At 35.7% G+C, this 12,341-nt stretch overlaps 2 protein-coding genes across 2 annotated transcripts; one reads left to right on the top strand and one right to left on the bottom strand.

Annotated features, from left to right (window-relative positions):
• The first annotated feature begins 358 nt into the window (after nucleotides 1-358).
• LOC131619064 (uncharacterized) lies at nucleotides 359-4,549 on the top strand. Its single transcript, XM_058890206.1, has 7 exons — nucleotides 359-1,084; nucleotides 1,239-1,356; nucleotides 1,471-1,584; nucleotides 1,706-1,851; nucleotides 1,937-2,266; nucleotides 2,485-2,607; nucleotides 2,918-4,549. The coding sequence occupies exons 1-7, from the start codon at nucleotides 359-361 to the stop codon at nucleotides 4,547-4,549; spliced, it is 3,189 nt and encodes a 1,062-aa protein (XP_058746189.1).
• Nucleotides 4,550-5,921: 1,372 nt separating this feature from the next.
• On the bottom strand, nucleotides 5,922-7,411 carry LOC131617226 (glycine-rich cell wall structural protein-like). Its single transcript, XM_058888565.1, has one exon. The coding sequence runs from the start codon at nucleotides 7,375-7,377 to the stop codon at nucleotides 6,145-6,147; it is 1,233 nt and encodes a 410-aa protein (XP_058744548.1). The 5' UTR covers nucleotides 7,378-7,411; the 3' UTR covers nucleotides 5,922-6,144.
• Between the last annotated feature and the right edge of the window lie 4,930 nt (nucleotides 7,412-12,341).

Genomic DNA, 12,341 nt, shown 5'->3' with positions numbered 1-12,341 from the left:
TTATGAATCAAATAGATAAAAGAGTGATATTTTAGAAACAAAATGAAATATATTTATTTATTTAATAATAATATAATAGTGATTGAAGTAGTAACTAAGAAGTTAGTATTTGACTTGAAAGAACCTAACTGAAAAACGTTTCAGTTACACACCTCATCTTTTCCCTCCATTTACTCACTCGTTTTTTTGAACACTGTAGAACACTCCACACACTCTCATCACTCTCGCATTCTCAACAACGAACAACAACAACACTAGAAAACAAGATTTCTAAACGCCATAACCCATTTCATATAAATAACCCAATTCACCATAACAAACTCATTCGAAGTTAGTTACAATTTCACAATTTCCAAAAATGTGTATTCAAGAACCATCTCCTCCTTCTTCCCCCGAACCAACTAACTCCGAACCTATGAACTCCGAACCTCTCAACTCCGAACCTCAACCCCCACCCGAACCTGCTCCCGAGTCTCGCAAAAGATCAATGCCAGAACCCTACACTTCCGAACCAACTCCCAAACCGAAACATCACGGTGTTTCTTCTTCCACTTCTACTCGACCACCACCACCGCCATCATCATCGACGCCGTTTCTGAACCCCGTCGAATCCACAGAGGACTTAGTCGAGGATATGTTCAAGTTTATTCCGATGCCGTTGGAAGAACTCAACCGTCAAAGTCCGTCTCGCTCCTCCACTCTCCCACAGCCACCGCCAATCAGCGACGAGTTGTTCAAGTTTCTTCCAATGAATTTGTTCGATGATCTGGAACCACTGAACACGAAACCACTGAACACGATCTTTCCTATTCAAGATGAAAATTATTCGGTTCTTGAACCTGTTAGGATAGATTGGACTCCTCCATTTGCGCGCAACATTGATGATAGAATCTCCGATCGTGCGGATCCTGTCTTTACCAATGAACCTATGGCTCTAGATTTCCTTGATAGCTGGGAAGCTCCTGAAACAAGTCTTCGTCGCCGTAAAGTTTCTGCCGTCGTCTCCTCTTCCATCAATTACGTTCCCGTTGATCATGACGGTAATACTGACGTTCCAATTCCGACACCTCGATCAAAACTCGTGGTACGTTATCACCATCATCATCATCATGTTAATCATTATTATTGATTATAATTATTTGTTTGTGATGCTATTATTATTACTAATTATTTATTGATGCATGCAAGAAGAACTGAATCGATTTTTTTTTTTTTTTTGTGTGTGATTCGTTTTGAAGGGAGCTGGAATTGAGAATCTGGTTAATACTTGTTTTATGGCTTCGATTCTTCAGTGCTTGACACATACTGGGGGACTGTATCTTTTTATTCGTTATTACTCTCACGATGCTTCATCATGTACGGGAATTTTTTAGTTTTTTGTAATATTTTTTTTCTTTATTTTGAGATTGAATAGGTTTCATGATATTGATTTATTTTAATATGGAAGTTGAAATTGATTTTCATTTTCAGGTCGCAGGGGTGGTGGTTTCTGTGTTATATGTGCTTTCAGTGAACATAATGCCCGAGCTTTTCATATTGATCGAAACCCAATTCGTCCAGATATGTTTCTTCAAAATGTGAAGCGTATCCTTTTTTCTTTTTACTTTGATTGTTTTTTTTGGTTGCTAATTGTGAAAATTCATCTCTTTAATAGTTGATTGTGGTATGAAATATGAATTGTGATCCATGACATATATGGTAACAGAATTTTCAGATAATTTTGTAGCGCATAGACAGGAGGATGCACACGAGTTTCTGATAGGCGCCTTGAATAACCTTAGAAGTGCCTTTCAAAAAGATGGTTCATATGATATAATTGAACAAATATTTGGAGGCGAAATTGTTAGCCAAGTATGATGCTAACATTAATTTTTTATTTATTTTAGTTATTCATAGATGATTTTATCTTCTTATTTTGATGTTTGTTATTGTTTAGCTTCGATGTTGCAGCTGTGGTTTCTCTTCTAATACCGTTGATCCAATACTTGACTTGGGTTTAGCGGTAGAAAATGTGAGTACCATTCAAAGGGCTCTGGATGCTTATATCATGGTAGAAAACATGGGTGAGATGCTTAAATGTAGTAACTGCGACCAACAAGTATACAAGGAGAAACAGCTTTTGATTGATAAGGCGCCAGAAGTTGCAGTACTACATTTGAAAAGGTTTAAAAATGACGGAAGCTCTTTCGAAAAGATTAATCATCATGTTTATTTCACTATGGAGTTGGATTTGGAGCCTTATACCTCTGCAAAAGGCAAGAAAGATGTAAGTTTAGAATTCATTTTTGTCCTTCCTACATTTTTTTTCAAGTTTTCCGCGTGTATTTCAATTGTGTTACATCCAAATATGGTTTTAAATTGTGGTTCCACTGCGGTTACCCTCCAAATATTTATATTAGGTTGCAATTGCAGTTCTGACTGTAATAACTGTTTCAATTTCTCCATGCAAATTTGATATTTTTTTGACTCATTTTTATGTAACAGCCAATGTTGAAGTATGATCTATACGCGGTAGTTGTGCATAGTGGATCCACAGCTAATTCAGGGCATTACTTTAGCTATGTGCGTTCTGATGAAGACCATTGGCATTTGATGGATGACGCTGCGGTAAAGTATCAATGGAAATTTCTTCTTATAGTATAGCTTTCATGTTTTCCATATTTATATGGTTTCTGTTTGAAAATAAAATGTGTTATTATATGATTTATTCATTGGCTCTTACATTGTTTAATTAGAGCAAGTGATTTTTAAAAAGTTGTAAGTTGCATAAATTTTGCAAATGTAATTTAATACTATAAATCCGATGTTTATTTTGCAGATAGATTGTGCCTATTTAATGAATGTTTATAGTAGTTTTGTTATAATTAATTAGTTCAAATGTGAATTATTAATTTTCTGATAATTAATTCCTTTTCAGGTTTATAGTGTTTCTAAACAACATGTCCTGATTCAAGAGGCATACATGCTGTTTTATGCAAAACAAGGTACAGCCTGGTTCTCTAGTATTCTGAAACATAAAGAGAGAGATTTTAAAGCAACATATATAGACAACACACGGGATTCAGATCGTAAAGAAAAGGATGTTGTTTTTATTGATTTGGAAGCAACTGAAAGTGATTCGCCAGAAGCAAATGATGACGATTCGATGCGGGCAAATAATAGCGATTCGCCAAAACTAAATGATGACTATTCGATGCGCGCAGATGATAGCAATTCGATGTATGGATTTAATAGTGATTCGCCAGACGGAAATGAGAAGACTTCCAGTGACATGTTAGAAGAAGAAGAATGTGATTTGGCGGGCGCAAATGATAAGGATTCCAAGGATGCAGATGATAATGATTCCAAAGCTACAAATGAGATGTCTGTGAGTGATATGGAGGGAGAAGAATGTGATTTGGCAGATGCAAATGATGATAAGGATTCCAAGGATGTAAATGTGAAGTCTGTGAGTGGCATGGCTGGAGAAGAATGTGATTTGGCGGATGCAAATGATAAGGATTCCAAGGATGCAAATGATAAGGATTCCAAGGATGCAAATGAGAAATCTGTGAGTGGTATGGATGGAGCTGATGGTAATGATTCTAAGGACGCAAATGCTAATGATTCATCTGTGAGTAGGCAGGATGGAGAAGAATGTGATTTGGGGGATGCAAATGATAAGGATTCCAAGGATGCAAATGAGAAACCTATGAGTGGTATGGATGGAGCTGATGATAATGATTCTAAGGACACAAATGCTAATGATTCATCTGTGAGTAGCATGGATAGAGAAGAATGTGATTTGGCGGATGCAAATGATAAGGATTCCAAGGATGCAAATGAGAAATCCGTGAGTGGTATGGATGGAGCTGATGATAATGATTCTAAGGACGCAAATGCTAATGATTCATCTATGAGTAGCAAGGATGGAGAAGAATGTGATTTGGCGGATGCAAATGATAAGGATTCCAAGGATGCAAATGAGAAATCTGTGAGTGGTATGGATGGAGCTGATGATAATGATTCTAAGGATGCAAATGCTAATGATTCATCTGTGAGTAGCAAGGATGGAGAAGAATGTGATTTGGTGGATGCAAATGCTAATGATTCATCTGTGAGTAGCAAGGATGGAGAAGGATGTGATTTGGTGGATGCAAATGCTAATGATTCATCTGTGAGTAGCAAGGATGGAGAAGAATGTGATTTGGTGGATGCAAATGCTAATGATTCATCTGTGAGTAGCAAGGATGGAGAAGGATGTGATTTGGTGGATGCAAATGCTAATGATTCATCTGTGAGTAGCAAGGATGGAGAAGAATGTGATTTGGTGGATGCAAATGCTAATGATTCATCTGTGAGTAGCAAGGATGGAGAAGAATGTGATTTGGTGGATGCAAATGATAAGGACTCCCAGGATGCAAATGATGATAATGATTCCGACTCCCAGGATGAAAGTGATGATAATGATTCCGACTCCCAGGATGCAAATGATGATAATGATTCCAAGATTGCAAATGAGAGGCTTGGGAGTGACATGGGTGAAGACGATGTGATTCCGCAAAGCTAGACGCTTCACCTTGATCAACAGCAAGTGTCATGTTGAACAGAATTTCATGCAATGAGATTAGAGATTAGTAGTTTTAAGGTTCCCCCTTGATGTTAAAATTGTTGAATATCTCCCTTTACCTGTTACATAAAAGCTGTTGAATATCTCCCTTTACCTGTTACATAAAAATTGTTTGAATTGATGAATATATGATTCCCCTTCATGTAAAAATTGTCGAATATCTCCTTCTATCTGATACATAAATTTGTTTGGGTTGATGAATATATGATTCTGGTATAGATTAAGGACAAAGGTTGAAACTAAAACCTTTGATACTGAAAGATATATGGATAATGGTTTGTATAGATCTGCATTGACACATAACATATCACCATGTATATGTACTATGTTGTTAAATGTACGTTTTTATCAATATGAGTTTCTGTGAAATTGCCATGAAATAGGTTGGCTGCCGACAAGCTCAAACATTGTATTTTCGTGACACCTTCAATATACATTGGGACATGAAGTTTGATGTGTCAATGTGGATCCAAACAGACCATTACTTGCTACCGCTGCAGATAACTTAAAATTGTAGTGCAGCAGTTGAAATCCCAATTATATAGGCCCCCTTTTAAAACTTGTGGAGTTCATATGAATTCTAACTAGGATAGTGTACTTCTACCTAGAATATAAATTTTTATGGTGTTTCTAACTAAGTTAGAATTCATGTGAGTTCCACAAGTTTATATATGCTCCAATAATTTTTGTTTTGGAAGTCTTTTATGAACACACTTGTGAATGTCTTGACAGCAGCTTGGTTATTTTTGCTTTTCATGGGTATATCTCTTACTCCTTGTTTTAGCTCATTTATTAAACTATATATTTCGTATGGCTTATAAAAATGATCCTCCATCAAAATACTCAAATTTAAAAATATCACTGGATTTTGGAGAGGTATCAAAGGTTCACCTAAAATTTTTAATTTTCTTTTAGAATGGTTAGTTCAGTTGAATTATTTATTTTTCGTTAAAATGTGTTTATATTTTACAAGGAAAGTAAATTATAGGAAGTACAATTCAACATATTGTGTTATCATCTTTGCATGCAAACAAAAATATTACACCACAAATTCGATAACAAACTATAATTTCTACTATATATCTATTTTATTTTTGGTATAACTAAAATATCGATAACCTATTTTAGCCTATATTTTCATTTCAATTTCTCTAATAATTTAGCACCATGCATAATTAATTCCTCAGTCCTTTCCATGCGTGCGAGTAATTGATAATCAAAATATTTTATAATTGTTACTTATAGATTCTTGTTCATGTTAAACTCACGTAGATATCTCTTATTGGCATCATTAGCAATAACAGATCAATTAGTTAATTCAATTCATTATGATAGAAGCATTAATTTGCATTCATTTAACATTTCAAGCAGTACATATATATATAACGATAAATTTTAGTAGTAGTAGTTTATAATCATCATAATTATTTCTTTTTCTTGTCACCGTTATAGTTAAAGATAGTAAAGTCAAGCCTCAAGGATAATCATCATAATCATTTAAAAATAATATATAAATTTCCATGTAAGCGCAAGCCTCAAGGATAATATCCACCTTGGCCACCACCTTCACCACCTCCGGCACCACCACCATATCCTCCGCCATGCGCACCTCCACCACCTCCACCACCACCTGAACCACCACCTGCTCCACCACCACCTGCTGCTCCACCTCCATATCCACCACCAGCTCCTTCACCACCACCATATCCGCCTCCATGTGCTCCACCAGCACCACCTCCTCCGCCACCTCCACTTCCACCTCCGTATCCTCCTCCATGTTCTCCACTAGATCCACCCCCTGCACCACCTCCTTCACCACCTCCATAACCACCACCAGCACCTCCTGCACCAGCACCTCCACCTCCACCACTGCCACCTCCTCCACCACCAGCATAACCACCTCCATGTGCTACACCTCCACCAAATCCTTTGCCAGCTCCTCCACCATATCCACCACCTTCAGCTGCTCCGCCACCTCCACCTCCACCACTACCACCTCCTCCACCACCAGCATTACCACCACCATGTGCTGCACCTCCACCAAATCCTTCCCCACCTCCTTTGCCAGCTCCTCCACCATATCCACCACCTTCAGCTGCTCCGCCACCTCCACCTCCACCACTACCACCTCCTCCACCACCAGCATTACCACCACCATGTGCTGCACCTCCACCAAATCCTTCCCCACCTCCTTTGCCAGATCCTCCACCATATCCACCACCTTCAGCTGCTCCGCCACCTCCACCTCCACCACTACCACCTCCTCCACCACCAGCATTACCACCACCATGTGCTGCACCTCCACCAAATCCTTCCCCACCTCCTTTGCCAGATCCTCCACCATATCCACCACCTTCGGCTGCTCCGTCACCTCCGCCTCCACCACTACCACTTCCTCCACCACCTGCATAACCACCACCATGTGCTACACCTTCCCCGCTTCCTTTGCCAGCTCCTCCACCATATCCACCACCTTCAGCTGCACCACCACCACCACCACCTCCACTTCCACCTCCTCCACCACCAGCAACAACATTTCCTCCATATTCACCACCACCACCTGCACCTCCACCTCCAGCGGCTCCTCCTCCATGTCCATCTGCACCAACATGTACTCCACCTTCACCACCGCTCACACCAATGTCACCATGGAAACCTCCACTAATTTCATGACCCAAACCAATGGTAATAAGTGTTCTAGCAGCAGAACATATTCCTAAACACAACAACACAAAGAAAACAATACTTAAAACTTTCGAAGTTGCCATTGTTAAGAATGTTTAAATCCCACAACTGAGGTTTCACTACACTTGAGAAGGGTATTTATAGAAATAAGTTGGTCCAATGAGATTACAAAAGCGCGTTTTGTGCTGTCCCATGTAACGTGATGACAAAGATTGTTTCTATATGACATCTTGAGAATTTCTTTGTGCTTAGAGTGGTGTAAGCAAGCACATGCAGAGAAGATAAATTCAATTGTGCCCACAAAGTGGCATACAATCAAGTACATACTCACACTATTACACCAACTGTAGTGTGATTTTGCTGTTTCCCATTAGCTTTGATCATCGTATTCTCAATGTGCTGTGCAAGAGTTTTGTTATAGCTTACCTAATTTCCTTAAGCACTTATTAGTCCTTAAAAAATAACTCTTTTTAGTTAAATAAATACAGTAAATGTTAATCAAGTGAAAAATATATTTAAGTTATGTAATGAATAAAATAATTAACATAAATTTGTTTAAAATATAATACTTGGAACAATAAATAGTGCTATTTCTAACCAGCTTCACTTAGGAAGTGAGAGTCCTAAAAAAAAGTTGTTTTAAGCATGGTTCTAAATTGCGGACCGCATGATGCGGCCGCAATATTGCGGTTGTGGTAGTGTCCGCGTTCGCATCAGGTCACAATTGCGTGTGTGATTGCAAATCACAATAAAAACCGTATCACAACACCGCAACGGCCGCATCATAGCACCGCATCGGCCGTATCAAGCCGCATCGGACCGCATCAAGCCACAATAAATTATGCAATGCTCGCAAAAATTATTTGGTCTACCTTCTTTTTTAATTATATCATAGATTTAAGATATATTTTAAAATGATTAGCGATATTCAAAATGATGATGAATTGTTAATGAGATATATATGAAAATTTAGAGAGGAAATAAAATACATATGACATCGAAAATAAATAATAAAATTTAATATTTTATATTCATAAATATGAATTCACGCCGCAATGACCGCAATCTGTATCGCAATAACCGTAATAGCCGCAACCATAATAACCACAGCCGCAACTGCATCCGCAGCCGTAACCGCAATTTAAAACCGTAATTTTAAATGTCGACAACACCTATTTTTGTTTGCATAGTTACATCGTATAAACTCCCTCCGAGATATATATGTCAAAGCGTTACTTGTTTTTGACTTAGGACATTCGAGTCAATAAAAATGACATTGATGTGTTTTTAACACCCTTGATTAACGAGAAGAGGTTGTGGATTGGAGAAAGCACATGTCATTTTTCAATAAAATGATAATTTCACTATGAAGGAGGGTTTGATATGAATTTTTAATGTCTTTTCTGCAAATGACATGTTATATGGTTGTGAGGCTCATTGTAATTAATATGTTGTACTCATAGCAAGGAGCACACAAAAACGACTTTTAAGAGTTATGTGGTTTGTGATAGCAAGTTCTTACTAGAAAGGCATAAGTTTAGAATAAAAAGAATTGCTTCAAAAATGAGAAAAAGTAAAACATTGTTACATGAGCTGAAAAAGAGTCTAGGATGTCATACGGATACTTTGTTACATGAGCTGAAAAATTATGATTGTCATCTTTTCATGAAACTCTTACTTTCAATTGTATTTAGTGTGGGAAACCATATTTTAAAAAAGTTGCAATTATTTAAAATTTAAAGAAATAATTTATAGAATTTGAAAATTATTGAATCTTTTTGGATATTTAGAAAAATTTTAAGATCAATTTGTAAAATTTAACAAATATAAAAACTAACATGCAAAATTTGATATAATAATAATAATAATAATAATAATAATAATAATAATAATAATAATAATAATAATAATATTCAATTTGACATTTATATTTTATGGAGCGTCATTAATACAGTTTGGGCCATTAAGACGTTGGTGTGGAGATGGTCTTTTATGGAGGAGATTACCTACCCCAATTGCAACTTCTACGATTTTTGTCAGAATCCGATGTATTATTTATCGTAGGGTCAATTGGTTGCACTTCAAGAAATCCTTATAATAGCCAAGGGAATTAGCCAGGGGTTAATCCCCACGCAAGTAAATGACGTTGCTTGGGGTTAAGCCCATCGCAAAACACAATTCTAAAAAAAAAAAACAAAATTCGCATACCTAGGGGAGACCCCTCGCAAATAGAAGAAGAGGGAAATTTTGATTTTGAAAATCTGCATTGCGAGGGGATGTCCCAAGTAAAGGAAAGTGGCGCCAAAAAGAAATTTTGTTCGTCAGCTAGTGCAACATTTAGCGAGGGGTTAACCCCAAGGAAAAAAAGGTACAGAATTTAGCGAGGGGCTACCCCAAGGAAAAATGGTTTCAGGCATTTCAGGTATAATTTACTTATTCATTTTGACATTTCCTTTTTAATTTTTGTGATATTCATGATTCTACTTTATTTAATATTTTTAAATTCATACAACAATGTAGGAGCAATGTATTTGGGATGTTAGAGATGAGGTCGCGATTAAAGAAAACTTTCACTCAAAATGTGCTGCTCGGTTTTCTAATACTATGAGGAATGTTAGACTTAAATGGGAAGCAAAAGAGACACGTCCACGTTGGATAGGAGAAGATATATTCCCAAAGCTTATTGATCATTGGAATTCTGATAAGTTTAAGGAAATATCAGAGCAGGCAAAGAAAAATAGAGCATCTGAAGTTGGTGGCTGCAACTACGCAGCAGGAAGTATTAGTGTGGCTGAAGTTGCGCGAAGGATGGTACATAAATTTATTAATTTTTTATTAAATCTATTATTTAAATGTTGCATTATGTATAATTATTTTTTTTTACTTATTTAGCGTGAAAAATTAGGCAGAACTCCACTTCTTAATTAGCTCCACATGGAGACTCATCTCAAGAGAAATGGAGAGTTTATTGACGAGCGCGCAAAAATCACACAAGTAAGTTATTTTTATATCAAAGATATTTTATTTATTTATTTTATATGTACATAGTTTATTTGAATCATGATAATATTTAATTTTTTTATATGAGAATTTTGATAGAGAACTTGCCCTAAAGTTGTCAGAGCATCCTGAAATACCCGAACCACCACCGGGGTATCCTGTTGACCCTAGTATTGATTTTCAGACTTAGTATAAGGTTTCAGGTGGAAAGAAGAAAAATGGGAGAATGTATTGTACTGGAGGGTATTCTAAAAATATCAAGCGGCGTAGTAGAGATTTCAAAATGAGATATGCTGATGGAGAAGGATCATCCACTCCACCTATATTAACCGCCGAAATGATTGAAACTGTGAGAAACTTGGCAAATATTGAGGCAGCACAACAAGTAGCAGCGAGAAATTTGGAAATTGAAGAGATGAAGAGAAAACAATTAGAGATGCAGGAGGAAATGCAAAGAAGAGAAAGAGAATTACAGGAAGAAATGAGGAGAGAATTTCAGGAAGAAATGAGGAGGCAGGCACAATAGTATCAAGAAGCAATGCGAATTGTAAATGAACGGTCTCAAAGGTTTGATCAATTTTTTGCTTCACAAAATATGGGTGGTGGATTTGGAGGAACTAGTGGAAATATGGGTGGTGGATTTGGAGGAACTAGTGGATATGGAGGAGTTGATGAAGAAGAGGAGGAACAAGATGGGGAAATAATTAAATTTACATATTTAAGTTTATTTTAATTTGTATCGAACAATTTGTGTTAACTATTTTGTACTTATTATTAAATATTATTGTAATTTTGTATGGTGTTTCATTTTTGTTATATTTGCTTAAATATTAAATATTATATGTATTATAATAATTTCGTTTTAATTTGAATTATGATATATATATATATATATATATATATATATATATATATATATTAATTTAAATTATATTATAATTATATATATATATATATTTTAATTATTATATATGATTTTGAAAATTATATATTTTTTTAATTATATGCTGCTTTTTGCGAGGGGCTAATCCCCAAGCAAAAAAATTAAATGCTGCATTTTGCAGGGGCTAATCCCCAAACAAAATATCTGACGCAGTCCGCCCCTTGCAGACTGCTAGCTGGTGCCTACGACTGTAAGGTGCAGAGAAGATTATTGACTTTGCATTTAGCGAGAGGGGAAGCCCCTGGCAATTTAGCGAAGTGGTAAGCCCCTCGGTAATGGATTTGCGACCCCCTGTTTTGCTAGGGGAGTAGTCCCCTTGCAATTTGTGCATTTGTGAGGGGTTTTTGCCTTTAGTGAGGGGTTTAGCCCCTGCCAAATTGCAGTATTTCTTGTAGTGTTGGTATTGTCTTTTTGTCGAGTTTATCTCGTTATTGTGTAACAGGTTTTGAGAACCCTTAGTTCTCCATCTAATATATCTTGCTTACACAAAAAAAAACATTTATATTTTATGGAGCATAGAAAAATTCAAATCTTTTAATTTTTAGTAACATTTCAAAATCATTAAATTTTACTTAAACAAATTACTTAATAAATTGATCACTTTCACAATTTTATTATTTTTATTCAAATAATATATTTTGCCTGAATTATTCTAATTTCTTCTAAAATATTACCTTTTTTTCGTTAAAATTAAAATAGTCTTATTTAAACACTTAGTATTTTATTTCAGTACTCCATACTTGCTTTAAGGACAAGTTACTATAACTTCCTATTTGTTTTTGCAATGTTTAAAAAACTTCAAAATTTTAATAATTTTTTCTTATAAATTATGATCATACAAACATATTATATTCATTTATTATTTTATCTTTTTGTTTTTAATTTTATACTTAATTGTTTACTCATAATTTATACTTCACAATTACATCTTTGATCCTCATTTGACAATGTTACTTATTTTATTACTTCAAAATAATTTTTTTTTATCAAATGCATCTCAATTAATATAATTTTTATTCCATAAAAATTATATATATAACATAATTTCAATTAGAGTGTGAGCAGAGATTTATGTTCTTAATATTTGGCAGAGACCAACAATAA

This window comes from Vicia villosa, linkage group LG7 (genome assembly GCF_029867415.1).
Source record: "Vicia villosa cultivar HV-30 ecotype Madison, WI linkage group LG7, Vvil1.0, whole genome shotgun sequence".
NCBI lineage: Eukaryota > Viridiplantae > Streptophyta > Magnoliopsida > Fabales > Fabaceae > Vicia > Vicia villosa.
This window is presented reverse-complemented; position numbering and strand designations above follow the sequence as displayed.

What these genes read in the sequence shown, in the direction of transcription:
- LOC131619064 (XM_058890206.1), top strand. Translation starts at nt 359, where the DNA reads ATGTGTATTCAAGAACCATCTCCTCCTTCTTCCCCCGAACCAACTAAC. An exon ending in CTCTCACGATGCTTCATCAT is followed by an intron (nt 1,357 to 1,470) that starts GTACGGGAATTT and finishes TTTCATTTTCAG; the next exon opens with GTCGCAGGGGTGGTGGTTTC. An exon ending in ATTTGATGGATGACGCTGCG is followed by an intron (nt 2,608 to 2,917) that starts GTAAAGTATCAA and finishes ATTCCTTTTCAG; the next exon opens with GTTTATAGTGTTTCTAAACA.
- LOC131617226 (XM_058888565.1), bottom strand. Translation starts at nt 7,377, where the DNA reads ATGGCAACTTCGAAAGTTTTAAGTATTGTTTTCTTTGTGTTGTTGTGT.